The 16,780-nt window shown below is 48.8% G+C and overlaps 1 protein-coding gene across 1 annotated transcript in view; it reads right to left on the reverse strand.

Annotated features, from left to right (window-relative positions):
• LOC102163334 overlaps positions 1,336-16,780 on the reverse strand; it is a 40,281-nt gene continuing 24,836 nt past the window's right edge. Inside the window, exons 11-19 of the mRNA XM_021084949.1 lie at positions 15,290-15,349; positions 13,105-13,164; positions 10,921-10,980; positions 8,737-8,796; positions 8,047-8,432; positions 7,786-7,898; positions 6,561-6,619; positions 2,200-2,259; positions 1,336-1,896 (exon numbers count right to left, since the gene is read on the reverse strand). Coding sequence (XP_020940608.1) covers positions 1,464-1,896; positions 2,200-2,259; positions 6,561-6,619; positions 7,786-7,898; positions 8,047-8,432; positions 8,737-8,796; positions 10,921-10,980; positions 13,105-13,164; positions 15,290-15,349 — 1,291 coding nt within the window. The 3' untranslated portion in view covers positions 1,336-1,463. The remainder of the gene's footprint in view (positions 1,897-2,199; positions 2,260-6,560; positions 6,620-7,785; positions 7,899-8,046; positions 8,433-8,736; positions 8,797-10,920; positions 10,981-13,104; positions 13,165-15,289; positions 15,350-16,780) is intronic.

The raw sequence follows: 16,780 nt of genomic DNA on the forward strand, positions 1-16,780 counted from the left end.
TAAGAAAAAAGAAGGCACAAACCTATGTGTAACTGGGGCAGCACGCTGTCCCCTCAAATCTGAGAGGGCACGGCAAACAAGCTGCAATGGAAACAAAGATAACAGTCAAGCCTGGAGAAGGAAACAAAACGTATCTGACGCAATGATGCCTGAAAACTTTCCAAATCTAAAGGAACACTACATCAAGAGGCAGGACGTGGACAGGGCCCCCCACACAGGCCAACCCAAACAGGCTCACACCAAGACACACTGAAAAAAACAAACCCAAAAGCAGCGAAAGTTAAAGACAAAGAGAGGGTGCTGAAGGCAGCGAGAGAGAAACAAAGAGTTACCTAGTGATATGGGTACCCACCTAAGGCTATCAGCAGATTGCTCTACAGAAACAAGGCAGGCCAGAAGACACTAGCAAGATCTCTTGATCCTTCCAAAAGGGAAGAAGGCGCAGCCTAGAATACCCTCCTCCCCAAGAATTTCACTTAACATACCAGGAGAAACGAAGACCTTCTCCAAACACCAAACACGTACCCACTACAGCAATACTAAGCCCCATTCTACAAGAAATACGCAAAGGTCTTCTCCACGCAAACATGAAGTAAGAAGAAACAGGATGGAGGCAATTGCATTTCAAAAGCAATCACTTGAGGCAGTATACAGATCTCAAAGGAAAACCCATACACACCTAGCGCAAACCTGGGCATAAACACAAGGACTGCAAAAGGACAAACATGGAGATGTGGAAAAAGGACTATAGATTCAGCCAAGGTGGGCAAGGAGGCTCAGGACATCTCGACGTTTTGTAGCATGTGTGTCAGCCTACATGACTATCAGGCTAAAGCTCCCAGACATGGGAAGGGGTTAACACACTTGACACCCATGACCACATCGTGGGGAACAAAACGAACCTTCACAAAGGCGAGAGTAGAGAAACTAGTTCAAGCTCTCTGCTCAGACCAAAATGGCATGAGTTTAGAAAGAAACCGTGAGCAGAGACATGAGAAGAAATGGACCTGAAGAAGCCTAAACAACATGTTACTCAGGAAAACAAGACGTCACTGAGGAAATCAAAATGGAAATTACAGAAAGAAAAAAAAAATACCTCGAGGACATTCCCATGTGGCTCAGCAGACACAATTCTGACTAGAATCCATGAGGATGCAGGTTCGATCCCCAGCCTCCCTCGGTGGCTTAAGGATCCAGTAATGCCATGAGCCGGGGCTCGGATTAGCGAGGTAGCTCAGACCAGGAATTTCTCTGGCTGCGGCATAGCCTGGCAAGGACAGCTCCAAATCCACACCTGGCCGGGGAACCACCATATGCCACAGGTGTGGCCCTAAAAGGAAACACTTTAGAAATAAGACCTGGAGACCAAAGACTGAGAAGAACATAATGAGAATGAGAAGAAGAACAACAACAACAAAAAAGGACTCTAAATCGACAGGAGGTCGCACACTCATGATGGGGCACTACCTGACACAGGTCAGAAGGGTCCCCATTAACAAGTCAAACAACCACACAGGCTGGAGAGGGTGTGCAGAAGAGGGAAACCTCCTTCCCTGGTGGTGGGGCTGTAACTGGGTCCGACCACCATGCAAAACGCTATGGAGGTCCCTCAGAAAACCAATGTAGAGCTCAAACAGCACACAGCTATCCCACTCACTCTTGGGCATGTATCCGGACAAAGCTCGGCTTGAGAAAGACACAGGCACCCGTACACTAGAGTTCATGGCAGCCCTATGCACAAGAGCCCACACATGGAGACCACCTACGTGTCCATCGAGAGACGAACGCAGGAAGAAGATGTCGTATCTCCATGGACACGACGGACCACTACGCAGCCAGACAAAGCACAAAACAATGCCAGTTGTAGCAGCACGGGCGCAACTCGAGACTCTCCTCCTGAGCGAAGCAAGTCACAAAGACAAAGACAAATGCCATGTGACATCACCTGCATCTGGAATCTAATGTACGGCACAGGTGAACCTTTCCAGAGAAACGAAACTCACGCACTTGGACAATACGCTTGGGGTTGCCAGGGAGGAGGAGAGCCAGGGAGTGGGATGGATTGCGAACTCAGGGTTAACAGACACACACTCTTGCCTTTGGAATGGATTAGCAAGGAGATCCTGCTGGGGAGCACTGGCCACCCTGTCTAGTCACGCCTGAGGAAGCATGATAAGTTAAGAAAAAGAAGGCACAAACCTATGTGTAACTGGGGCAGCACGCTGTCCAGTCAAAATCTGACAGAGCACGGCAAACAAGCTGCAATGCAAACAAAGATAACAGTCATGCGTTGAGAAGGAAACAAAACGCATGTGAAGCAATGCTACCTGAAAACTTTCCAAATCTAAAGGAACACTACATCAAGCGGCAGGAAGCAGACAGGGCCCCCCACACATGCCAACCCAAACAGGCTCACACCAAGACACACTGAAAAAAACAAACCAAAAAGCGGCAAAAGTTAAACCCAAAGAGAGGGTTCTGAAGGCAGCGAGAGAGAAACAAAGAGTTACCTAGTGATACGGGTACCCACATAAGGCTATCAGCGGATTGCTCTACAGAAACAAGGCAGGCCAGAAGACACTAGCAAGATCTCTTGATCCTTCCAAAAGGGAAGAAGGCGCAGCCTAGAATACTCTCCTCCCCAAGAATTTCACTTAACATACCAGGAGAAACGAAGACCTTCTCCAAACACCAAACACGTACCCACTACAGCAATACTAAGCCCCATTCTACAAGAAATACGCAAAGGTCTGCTCCACGCAAACATGAAGTAAGAAGAAACAGGATGGAGGCAATTGCATTTCAAAAGCAATCACTTGAGGCAGTATACAGATCTCAAAGGAAAACCCATACACACCTAGCGCAAACCTGGGCATAAACACAAGGACTGCAAAAGGACAAACATGGAGATGTGGAAAAAGGACTATAGATTCAGCCAAGGTGGGCAAGGAGGCTCAGGACATCTCGACGTTTTGTAGCATGTCTGAGAGCCGACACGACTATCAGGATAAAGCTCCCAGACATGGGAAGGGGTTAACACACTTGACATCCATGACCACATCGTGGGGAACAAAACAAACCTTTACACATGTGAGAGTAGAGAAAGTAGTTCAAGCTCTCTGCTCAGACCAAAATGGCATGAGATTAGAAAGAAACCGTGAGCAGAGACATGAGAAGAAACGGACCTGAAGAAGCCGAAACAACATGTTACTCAGGGAAACAAGAGGTCACTGAGGAAATCAAAGTGGAAATGACAAAAAGAAAAAAACAAACATATCTCGAGGACATTCCCTTGTGGCTCAGCAGAAACCATTCTGACTAGAATCCATGAGGATGCAGGTTCGATCCGCAGCCTCGCTCAGTGGCTTAAGGATCCAGCATTGCCATGAGCCGGGGCTCAGATTAGTGATGTAGCTGGGACCGGGCATTGCTCTGGCTGGGGCATAGCCTGGCAAGGACAGCTCCATATCCACACCTAGCCGGGCAACCGCCATAGGCCACAGGTGTGGCCCGAAAAGGAAACACTTTAGACATAACACCTGGAGACCAAAGAATGAGAAGAAGATAATGAGAATGAGAAGAAGAACAACAACAACAACAAAGGACTCTAAATCGACAGGAGGTCACACACTCATTATGGGGCACTACCTGACACAGGTCACAAGGGTCCCCATTAACAAGTCAAACAACCACACAGGCTGGAGAGGGTGTGCAGAAAAGGGAATCCTCCTTCCCTGGTGGTGGGGCTGTAACTGGGTCCGACCACCATGCAAAACGCTATGGAGGACCCTCAGAAAAAAAAGTGTAGAGCTCCCACAAGACCCAGCCATCCCACTCACTCTTGGGCATCGATCCGGACAAAGCTCGGCTTGAGAAAGACACAGGCACCCGTACACTAGAGTTCATGGCAGCCCTATGCACAAGAGCCCACACATGGAGACCACCTACGTGTCCATCGAGAGACGAATGCAGGAAGAAGACGTCGTATCTCCATGGACACGACGGACCACTACGCAGACAGACAAAGCACAAAACAATGCCAGTTGTAGCAGAACAGGCGCAACTCAAGACTCTCCTCCTGAGCGAAGCAAGTCACAAAGACAAAGACAAATGCCATGTGACAAAATCTGCATCTGAAATCTAATGTACGGCACAGGTGAACCTTTCCAGAGAAACGAAACTCACCCACTTGGAGAATAGGCTTGTGGTTGCCAGGGAGGAGGAGGGCCAGGGAGTGGGATGCATTGCAAACTCAGGGTTAACAGACACACACTCTTGCCTTTGGAATGGATTAGCAAGGAGATCCTGCTGGGGAGCACTGGCCACCCTGTCTAGTCACGCCTGAGGAAGCATGATAAGTTAAGCAAAAAGAAGGCACAAACCTATGTGTAACTGGGGCAGCACGCTGTCCCCTCAAATCTGAGAGGGCACGGCAAACAAGCTGCAATGGAAACAAAGATAACAGTCAAGCCTGGAGAAGGAAACAAAACGTATGTGACGCAATGATGCCTGAAAACTTTCCAAATCTAAAGGAACACTACATCAAGAGGCAGGAAGTGCACAGGGCCCCCCACACAGGCCAACCCAAACAGGCTCACACCAAGACACACTGAAAAAAACAAACCCAAAAGCAGCGAAAGTTAAAGACAAAGAGAGGGTGCTGAAGGCAGCGAGAGAGAAACAAAGAGTTACCTAGTGATATGGGTACCCACCTAAGGCTATCAGCGGATTGCTCTACAGAAACAAGGCAGGCCAGAAGACACTAGCAAGATCTCTTGATCCTTCCAAAAGGGAAGAAGGCGCAGCCTAGAATACCCTCCTCCCCAAGAATTTCACTTAACATACCAGGAGAAACGAAGACCTTCTCCAAACACCAAACACGTACCCACTACAGCAATACTAAGCCCCATTCTACAAGAAATACGCAAAGGTCTTCTCCACGCAAACATGAAGTAAGAAGAAACAGGATGGAGGCAATTGCATTTCAAAAGCAATCACTTGAGGCAGTATACAGATCTCAAAGGAAAACCCATACACACCTAGCGCAAACCTGGGCATAAACACAAGGACTGCAAAAGGACAAACATGGAGATGTGGAAAAAGGACTATAGATTCAGCCAAGGTGGGCAAGGAGGCTCAGGACATCTCGACGTTTTGTAGCATGTGTGTCAGCCTACATGACTATCAGGCTAAAGCTCCCAGACATGGGAAGGGGTTAACACACTTGACACCCATGACCACATCGTGGGGAACAAAACGAACCTTCACAAAGGCGAGAGTAGAGAAACTAGTTCAAGCTCTCTGCTCAGACCAAAATGGCATGAGTTTAGAAAGAAACCGTGAGCAGAGACATGAGAAGAAACGGACCTGAAGAAGCCTAAACAACATGTTACTCAGGAAAACAAGACGTCACTGAGGAAATCAAAATGGAAATTACAGAAAGAAAAAAAAAATACCTCGAGGACATTCCCATGTGGCTCAGCAGACACAATTCTGACTAGAATCCATGAGGATGCAGGTTCGATCCCCAGCCTCCCTCGGTGGCTTAAGGATCCAGTAATGCCATGAGCCGGGGCTCGGATTAGCGAGGTAGCTCAGACCAGGAATTTCTCTGGCTGGGGCCTAGCCTGGCAAGGACAGCTCCAAATCCACACCTGGCCGGGGAACCACCATATGCCACAGGTGTGGCCCTAAAAGGAAACACTTTAGAAATAAGACCTGGAGACCAAAGACTGAGAAGAACATAATGAGAATGAGAAGAAGAACAACAACAACAACAAAGGACTCTAAATCGACAGGAGGTCGCACATTCATGATGGGGCACTACCTGACACAGGTCAGAAGGGTCCCCATTAACAAGTCAATCACCCACACAGGCTGGAGAGGGTGTGCAGAAGAGGGAAACCTCCTTCCCTGGTGGTGGGGCTGTAACTGGGTCCGACCACCATGCAAAACGCTATGGAGGTCCCTCAGAAAACCAATGTAGAGCTCAAACAGCACACAGCTATCCCACTCACTCTTGGGCATGTATCCGGACAAAGCTCGGCTTGAGAAAGACACAGGCACCCGTACACTAGAGTTCATGGCAGCCCTATGCACAAGAGCCCACACATGGAGACCACCTACGTGTCCATCGAGAGACGAACGCAGGAAGAAGACGTCGTATCTCCATGGACACGACGGACCACTACGCAGCCAGACAAAGCACAAAACAATGCCAGTTGTAGCAGCACGGGCGCAACTCGAGACTCTCCTCCTGAGCGAAGCAAGTCACAAAGACAAAGACAAATGCCATGTGACATCACCTGCATCTGGAATCTAATGTACGGCACAGGTGAACCTTTCCAGAGAAACGAAACTCACGCACTTGGACAATACGCTTGGGGTTGCCAGGGAGGAGGAGAGCCAGGGAGTGGGATGGATTGCGAACTCAGGGTTAACAGACACACACTCTTGCCTTTGGAATGGATTAGCAAGGAGATCCTGCTGGGGAGCACTGGCCACCCTGTCTAGTCACGCCTGAGGAAGCATGATAAGTTAAGCAAAAAGAAGGCACAAACCTATGTGTAACTGGGGCAGCACGCTGTCCCCTCAAATCTGAGAGGGCACGGCAAACAAGCTGCAATGCAAACAAAGATAACAGTCATGCGTTGAGAAGGAAACAAAACGCATGTGAAGCAATGCTACCTGAAAACTTTCCAAATCTAAAGGAACACTACATCAAGCGGCAGGAAGCAGACAGGGCCCCCCACACATGCCAACCCAAACAGGCTCACACCAAGACACACTGAAAAAAACAAACCAAAAAGCGGCAAAAGTTAAACCCAAAGAGAGGGTTCTGAAGGCAGCGAGAGAGAAACAAAGAGTTACCTAGTGATACGGGTACCACATAAGGCTATCAGCGGATTGCTCTACAGAAACAAGGCAGGCCAGAAGACACTAGCAAGATCTCTTGATCCTTCCAAAAGGGAAGAAGGCGCAGCCTAGAATACTCTCCTCCCCATGAATTTCACTTAACATACCAGGAGAAACGAAGACCTTCTCCAAACACCAAACACGTACCCACTACAGCAATACTAAGCCCCATTCTACAAGAAATACGCAAAGGTCTGCTCCACGCAAACATGAAGTAAGAAGAAACAGGATGGAGGCAATTGCATTTCAAAAGCAATCACTTGAGGCAGTATACAGATCTCAAAGGAAAACCCATACACACCTAGCGCAAACCTGGGCATAAACACAAGGACTGCAAAAGGACAAACATGGAGATGTGGAAAAAGGACTATAGATTCAGCCAAGGTGGGCAAGGAGGCTCAGGACATCTCGACGTTTTGTAGCACGTGTGTCAGCCTACATGACTATCAGGCTAAAGCTCCCAGACATGGGAAGGGGTTAACACACTTGACATCCATGACCACATCGTGGGGAACAAAACAAACCTTTACACATGTGAGAGTAGAGAAAGTAGTTCAAGCTCTCTGCTCAGACCAAAATGGCATGAGATTAGAAAGAAACCGTGAGCAGAGACATGAGAAGAAACGGACCTGAAGAAGCCGAAACAACATGTTACTCAGGGAAACAAGAGGTCACTGAGGAAATCAAAGTGGAAATGACAAAAAGAAAAAAACAAACATATCTCGAGGACATTCCCTTGTGGCTCAGCAGAAACCATTCTGACTAGAATCCATGAGGATGCAGGTTCGATCCCCAGCCTCGCTCAGTGGCTTAAGGATCCAGCATTGCCATGAGCCGGGGCTCAGATTAGTGATGTAGCTGGGACCGGACATTGCTCTGGCTGGGGCATAGCCTGGCAAGGACAGCTCCATATCCACACCTAGCCGGGCAACCGCCATAGGCCACAGGTGTGGCCCGAAAAGGAAACACTTTAGACAGAACACCTGGAGACCAAAGAATGAGAAGAAGATAATGAGAATGAGAAGAAGAACAACAACAACAACAAAGGACTCTAAATCGACAGGAGGTCGCACACTCATGATGGGGCACGACCTGACACAGGTCAGAAGGGTCCCCATTAACAAGTCAAACAACCACACAGGCTGGAGAGGGTGTGCAGAAAAGGGAATCCTCCTTCCCTGGTGGTGGGGCTGTCACTGGGTCCGACCACCATGCACAACTGTATTGAGGTCCCTCTGAAATCCAAGTGTAGAGCTCCACAAGACCCAGCCATCCCACTCTTGGGCATAGATCCGGACAAAGCTCTGCTTGACAAAGACACTGGCACCCGTACACTAGAGTACATGGCAGCCCTATGCACAAGAGCCCACACATGGAGACCACCTACGTGTCCATCGAGAGACGAACGCAGGAAGAAGACGTCGTATCTCCATGGACACGACGGACCACTACGCAGCCAGACAAAGCACAAAACAATGCCAGTTGTAGCAGCACGGGCGCAACTCGAGACTCTCCTCCTGAGCGAAGCAAGTCACAAAGACAAAGACAAATGCCATGTGACATCACCTGCATCTGGAATCTAATGTACGGCACAGGTGAACCTTTCCAGAGAAACGAAACTCACCCACTTGGACAATAGGCTTGCGGTTGCCAGGTAGGAGGAGGGCCAGGGAGTGGGATGGATTGCGAACTCAGGGTTAACAGACACAGACTCTTGCCTTTGGAATGGATTAGCAAGGAGATCCTGCTGGGGAGCACTGGCCACCCTGTCTAGTCACGCCTGAGGAAGCATGATAAGTTAAGGAAAAAGAAGGCACAAACCTATGTGTAACTGGGGCAGCACGCTGTCCAGTCAAAATCTGACAGAGCACGGCAAACAAGCTGCAGTGCAAACAAAGATAACAGTCAAGCCTGGAGAAGGAAACAAAACGTATGTGACGCAATGATGCCTGAAAACTTTCCAAATCTAAAGGAACACTACATCAAGAGGCAGGAAGTGCACAGGGCCCCCCACACAGGCCAACCCAAACAGGCTCACACCAAGACACACTGAAAAAAACAAACCCAAAAGCAGCGAAAGTTAAAGACAAAGAGAGGGTGCTGAAGGCAGCGAGAGAGAAACAAAGAGTTACCTAGTGATATGAGTACCCACCCAAGGCTATCAGCGGATTGCTCTACAGAAACAAGGCAGGCCAGAAGACACTAGCAAGATCTCTTGATCCTTCCAAAAGGGAAGAAGGCGCAGCCTAGAATACCCTCCTCCCCAAGAATTTCACTTAACATACCAGGAGAAACGAAGACCTTCTCCAAACACCAAACACGTACCCACTACAGCAATACTAAGCCCCATTCTACAAGAAATACGCAAAGGTCTGCTCCACGCAAACATGAAGTAAGAAGAAACAGGATGGAGGCAATTGCATTTCAAAAGCAATCACTTGAGGCAGTATACAGATCTCAAAGGAAAACCCATACACACCTAGCGCAAACCTGGGCATAAACACAAGGACTGCAAAAGGACAAACATGGAGATGTGGAAAAAGGACTATAGATTCAGCCAAGGTGGGCAAGGAGGCTCAGGACATCTCGACGTTTTCCTAGCACGTGTGTCAGCCTACATGACTATCAGGCTAAAGCTCCCAGACATGGGAAGGGGTTAACACACTTGACACCCATGACCACATCGTGGGGAACAAAACGAACCTTCACAAAGGCGAGAGTAGAGAAACTAGTTCAAGCTCTCTGCTCAGACCAAAATGGCATGAGATTAGAAAGAAACCGTGAGCAGAGACATGAGAAGAAATGGACCTGAAGAAGCCGAAACAACATGCTACTCAGGGAAACAAGAGGTCACTGAGGAAATCAAAGTGGAAATGACAAAAAGAAAAAAAAAAAAACATACCTCGAGGACATTCCCTTGTGGCTCAGCAGAAACCATTCTGACTAGAATCCATGAGGATGCAGGTTCGATCCCCAGCCTCGCTCAGTGCCTTAAGGATCCAGCAATGCCATGAGCCGGGCTCGGATTAGCGATGTAGCTCGGACCAGGCATTGCTCTGGCTGGGGCCTAGCCTGGCAAGGACAGCTCCAAATCCACACCTAGCCGGGCAACCGCCATAGGCCACAGGTGTGGCTCTAAAAGGAAACACTTTAGACATAACACCTGGAGACCAAACAATGAGAAGAAGATAATGAGAATGAGAAGAACAACAACAACAACAAAAAAGGACTCTAAATCGACAGGAGGTCGCACACTCATGATGGGGCACTACCTGACACAGGTCACAAGGGTCCCCATTAACAAGTCAAACAACCACACAGGCTGGAGAGGGTGTGCAGAAAAGGGAATCCTCCTTCCCTGGTGGTGGGGCTGTAACTGCGTCCGACCACCATGCAAAACGCTATGGAGGACCCTCAGAAAAAAAAGTGTAGAGCTCCCACAAGACCCAGCCATCCCACTCACTCTTGGGCATCGATCCGGACAAAGCTCGGCTTGAGAAAGACACAGGCACCCGTACACTAGAGTTCATGGCAGCCCTATGCACAAGAGCCCACACATGGAGACCACCTACGTGTCCATCGAGAGACGAACCAGGAAGAAGACGTCGTATCTCCATGGACACGACGGACCACTACGCAGCCAGACAAAGCACAAAACAATGCCAGCTGTAGCAGCACGGGCGCAACTCGAGACTCTCCTCCTGAGCGAAGCAAGTCACAAAGACAAAGACAAATGCCATGTGACATCACCTGCATCTGGAATCTAATGTACGGCACAGGTGAATCTTTCCAGAGAAACGAAACTCACCCACTTGGACAATAGGCTTGTGGTTGCCAGGGAGGAGGAGGGCCAGGGAGTGGGATGCATTGCGAACTCAGGGTTAACAGACACACACTCTTGCCTTTGGAATGGATTAGCAAGGAGATCCTGCTGGGGAGCACTGGCCACCCTGTCTAGTCACGCCTGAGGAAGCATGATAAGTTAAGCAAAAAGAAGGCACAAACCTATGTGTAACTGGGGCAGCACGCTGTCCAGTCAAAATCTGACAGAGCACGGCAAACAAGCTGCAATGGAAACAAAGATAACAGTCAAGCCTGGAGAAGGAAACAAAACGTATGTGACGCAATGATGCCTGAAAACTTTCCAAATCTAAAGGAACACTACATCAAGAGGCAGGAAGTGCACAGGGCCCCCCACACAGGCCAACCCAAACAGGATCACACCAAGACACACTGAAAAAAACAAACCCAAAAGCAGCGAAAGTTAAAGACAAAGAGAGGGTGCTGAAGGCAGCGAGAGAGAAACAAAGAGTTACCTAGTGATATGGGTACCCACCTAAGGCTATCCGCGGATTGCTCTACAGAAACAGGCAGGCCAGAAGACACTAGCAAGATCTCTTGACCATTCCAAAAGGGAAGAAGGCGCAGCCTAGAATACTCTCCTCCCCAAGAATTTCACTTAACATACCAGGAGAAACGAAGACCTTCTCCAAACACCAAACACGTACCCACTACAGCAATACTAAGCCCCATTCTACAAGAAATACGCAAAGGTCTTCTCCACGCAAACATGAAGTAAGAAGAAACAGGATGGAGGCAATTGCATTTCAAAAGCAATCACTTGAGGCAGTATACAGATCTCAAAGGAAAACCCATGCACACCTAGCGCAAACCTGGGCATAAACACAAGGACTGCAAAAGGACAAACATGGAGATGTGGAAAAAGGACTATAGATTCAGCCAAGGTGGGCAAGGAGGCTCAGGACATCTCGACGTTTTCCTAGCACGTGTGTCAGCCTACATGACTATCAGGCTAAAGCTCCCAGACATGGGAAGGGGTTAACACACTTGACACCCATGACCACATCGTGGGGAACAAAACGAACCTTCACAAAGGCGAGAGTAGAGAAACTAGTTCAAGCTCTCTGCTCAGAGCAAAATGGCATGAGATTAGAAAGAAACCGTGAGCAGAGACATGAGAAGAAACGGACCTGAAGAAGCCGAAACAACATGCTACTCAGGGAAACAAGAGGTCACTGAGGAAATCAAAGTGGAAATGACAAAAAGAAAAAAAAAAAACATACCTCGAGGACATTCCCTTGTGGCTCAGCAGAAACCATTCTGACTAGAATCCATGAGGATGCAGGTTCGATCCCCAGCCTCGCTCAGTGCCTTAAGGATCCAGCAATGCCATGAGCCGGGGCTCGGATTAGCGATGTAGCTCGGACCAGGCATTGCTCTGGCTGGGGCCTAGCCTGGCAAGGACAGCTCCAAATCCACACCTAGCCGGGCAACCGCCATAGGCCACAGGTGTGGCCCTAAAAGGAAACACTTTAGAAATAAGACCTGGAGACCAAAGAATGAGAAGAAGATAATGAGAATGAGAAGAACAACAACAACAACAAAAAAGGACTCTAAATCGACAGGAGGTCGCACACTCATGATGGGGCACTACCTGACACAGGTCAGAAGGGTCCCCATTAACAAGTCAAACAACCACACAGGCTGGAGAGGGTGTGCAGAAAAGGGAATCCTCCTTCCCTGGTGGTGGGGCTGTAACTGCGTCCGACCACCATGCAAAACGCTATGGAGGACCCTCAGAAAAAAAAGTGTAGAGCTCCCACAAGACCCAGCCATCCCACTCACTCTTGGGCATCGATCCGGACAAAGCTCGGCTTGAGAAAGACACAGGCACCCGTACACTAGAGTTCATGGCAGCCCTATGCACAAGAGCCCACACATGGAGACCACCTACGTGTCCATCGAGAGACGAACCCAGGAAGAAGACGTCGTATCTCCATGGACACGACGGACCACTACGCAGCCAGACAAAGCACAAAACAATGCCAGCTGTAGCAGCACGGGCGCAACTCGAGACTCTCCTCCTGAGCGAAGCAAGTCACAAAGACAAAGACAAATGCCATGTGACATCACCTGCATCTGGAATCTAATGTACGGCACAGGTGAACCTTTCCAGAGAAACGAAACTCACCCACTTGGACAATAGGCTTGTGGTTGCCAGGGAGGAGGAGGGCCAGGGAGTGGGATGCATTGCGAACTCAGGGTTAACAGACACACACTCTTGCCTTTGGAATGGATTAGCAAGGAGATCCTGCTGGGGAGCACTGGCCACCCTGTCTAGTCACGCCTGAGGAAGCATGATAAGTTAAGCAAAAAGAAGGCACAAACCTATGTGTAACTGGGGCAGCACGCTGTCCAGTCAAAATCTGACAGAGCACGGCAAACAAGCTGCAGTGCAAACAAAGATAACAGTCAAGCCTGGAGAAGGAAACAAAACGTATGTGACGCAATGATGCCTGAAAACTTTCCAAATCTAAAGGAACACTACATCAAGAGGCAGGAAGTGCACAGGGCCCCCCACACAGGCCAACCCAAACAGGATCACACCAAGACACACTGAAAAAAACAAACCCAAAAGCAGCGAAAGTTAAAGACAAAGAGAGGGTGCTGAAGGCAGCGAGAGAGAAACAAAGAGTTACCTAGTGATATGGGTACCCACCTAAGGCTATCCGCGGATTGCTCTACAGAAACAAGGCAGGCCAGAAGACACTAGCAAGATCTCTTGACCATTCCAAAAGGGAAGAAGGCGCAGCCTAGAATACTCTCCTCCCCAAGAATTTCACTTAACATACCAGGAGAAACGAAGACCTTCTCCAAACACCAAACACGTACCCACTACAGCAATACTAAGCCCCATTCTACAAGAAATACGCAAAGGTCTTCTCCACGCAAACATGAAGTAAGAAGAAACAGGATGGAGGCAATTGCATTTCAAAAGCAATCACTTGAGGCAGTATACAGATCTCAAAGGAAAACCCATGCACACCTAGCGCAAACCTGGGCATAAACACAAGGACTGCAAAAGGACAAACATGGAGATGTGGAAAAAGGACTATAGATTCAGCCAAGGTGGGCAAGGAGGCTCAGGACATCTCGACGTTTTCCTAGCACGTGTGTCAGCCTACATGACTATCAGGCTAAAGCTCCCAGACATGGGAAGGGGTTAACACACTTGACACCCATGACCACATCGTGGGGAACAAAACGAACCTTCACAAAGGCGAGAGTAGAGAAACTAGTTCAAGCTCTCTGCTCAGACCAAAATGGCATGAGATTAGAAAGAAACCGTGAGCAGAGACATGAGAAGAAACGGACCTGAAGAAGCCGAAACAACATGCTACTCAGGGAAACAAGAGGTCACTGAGGAAATCAAAGTGGAAATGACAAAAAGAAAAAAAAAAAACATACCTCGAGGACATTCCCTTGTGGCTCAGCAGAAACCATTCTGACTAGAATCCATGAGGATGCAGGTTCGATCCCCAGCCTCGCTCAGTGCCTTAAGGATCCAGCAATGCCATGAGCCGGGGCTCGGATTAGCGATGTAGCTCGGACCAGGCATTGCTCTGGCTGGGGCCTAGCCTGGCAAGGACAGCTCCAAATCCACACCTAGCCGGGCAACCGCCATAGGCCACAGGTGTGGCCCTAAAAGGAAACACTTTAGAAATAAGACCTGGAGACCAAAGAATGAGAAGAAGATAATGAGAATGAGAAGAACAACAACAACAACAAAAAAGGACTCTAAATCGACAGGAGGTCGCACACTCATGATGGGGCACTACCTGACACAGGTCAGAAGGGTCCCCATTAACAAGTCAAACAACCACACAGGCTGGAGAGGGTGTGCAGAAAAGGGAATCCTCCTTCCCTGGTGGTGGGGCTGTAACTGCGTCCGACCACCATGCAAAACGCTATGGAGGACCCTCAGAAAAAAAAGTGTAGAGCTCCCACAAGACCCAGCCATCCCACTCACTCTTGGGCATCGATCCGGACAAAGCTCGGCTTGAGAAAGACACAGGCACCCGTACACTAGAGTTCATGGCAGCCCTATGCACAAGAGCCCACACATGGAGACCACCTACGTGTCCATCGAGAGACGAACCCAGGAAGAAGACGTCGTATCTCCATGGACACGACGGACCACTACGCAGCCAGACAAAGCACAAAACAATGCCAGCTGTAGCAGCACGGGCGCAACTCGAGACTCTCCTCCTGAGCGAAGCAAGTCACAAAGACAAAGACAAATGCCATGTGACATCACCTGCATCTGGAATCTAATGTACGGCACAGGTGAACCTTTCCAGAGAAACGAAACTCACCCACTTGGACAATAGGCTTGTGGTTGCCAGGGAGGAGGAGGGCCAGGGAGTGGGATGCATTGCGAACTCAGGGTTAACAGACACACACTCTTGCCTTTGGAATGGATTAGCAAGGAGATCCTGCTGGGGAGCACTGGCCACCCTGTCTAGTCACGCCTGAGGAAGCATGATAAGTTAAGCAAAAAGAAGGCACAAACCTATGTGTAACTGGGGCAGCACGCTGTCCAGTCAAAATCTGACAGAGCACGGCAAACAAGCTGCAGTGCAAACAAAGATAACAGTCAAGCCTGGAGAAGGAAACAAAACGTATGTGACGCAATGATGCCTGAAAACTTTCCAAATCTAAAGGAACACTACATCAAGAGGCAGGAAGTGCACAGGGCCCCCCACACAGGCCAACCCAAACAGGATCACACCAAGACACACTGAAAAAAACAAACCCAAAAGCAGCGAAAGTTAAAGACAAAGAGAGGGTGCTGAAGGCAGCGAGAGAGAAACAAAGAGTTACCTAGTGATATGGGTACCCACCTAAGGCTATCCGCGGATTGCTCTACAGAAACAAGGCAGGCCAGAAGACACTAGCAAGATCTCTTGACCATTCCAAAAGGGAAGAAGGCGCAGCCTAGAATACTCTCCTCCCCAAGAATTTCACTTAACATACCAGGAGAAACGAAGACCTTCTCCAAACACCAAACACGTACCCACTACAGCAATACTAAGCCCCATTCTACAAGAAATACGCAAAGGTCTTCTCCACGCAAACATGAAGTAAGAAGAAACAGGATGGAGGCAATTGCATTTCAAAAGCAATCACTTGAGGCAGTATACAGATCTCAAAGGAAAACCCATGCACACCTAGCGCAAACCTGGGCATAAACACAAGGACTGCAAAAGGACAAACATGGAGATGTGGAAAAAGGACTATAGATTCAGCCAAGGTGGGCAAGGAGGCTCAGGACATCTCGACGTTTTCCTAGCACGTGTGTCAGCCTACATGACTATCAGGCTAAAGCTCCCAGACATGGGAAGGGGTTAACACACTTGACACCCATGACCACATCGTGGGGAACAAAACGAACCTTCACAAAGGCGAGAGTAGAGAAACTAGTTCAAGCTCTCTGCTCAGAGCAAAATGGCATGAGATTAGAAAGAAACCGTGAGCAGAGACATGAGAAGAAACGGACCTGAAGAAGCCGAAACAACATGCTACTCAGGGAAACAAGAGGTCACTGAGGAAATCAAAGTGGAAATGACAAAAAGAAAAAAAAAAACATACCTCGAGGACATTCCCTTGTGGCTCAGCAGAAACCATTCTGACTAGAATCCATGAGGATGCAGGTTCGATCCCCAGCCTCGCTCAGTGCCTTAAGGATCCAGCAATGCCATGAGCCGGGGCTCGGATTAGCGATGTAGCTCGGACCAGGCATTGCTCTGGCTGGGGCCTAGCCTGGCAAGGACAGCTCCAAATCCACACCTAGCCGGGCAACCGCCATAGGCCACAGGTGTGGCCCTAAAAGGAAACACTTTAGAAATAAGACCTGGAGACCAAAGAATGAGAAGAAGATAATGAGAATGAGAAGAACAACAACAACAACAAAAAAGGACTCTAAATCGACAGGAGGTCGCACACTCATGATGGGGCACTACCTGACACAGGTCAGAAGGGTCCCCATTAACAAGTCAAACAA

The sequence above is a fragment of the Sus scrofa genome, chromosome 1, assembly GCF_000003025.6.
Source record: "Sus scrofa isolate TJ Tabasco breed Duroc chromosome 1, Sscrofa11.1, whole genome shotgun sequence".
Taxonomy (NCBI): domain Eukaryota; kingdom Metazoa; phylum Chordata; class Mammalia; order Artiodactyla; family Suidae; genus Sus; species Sus scrofa.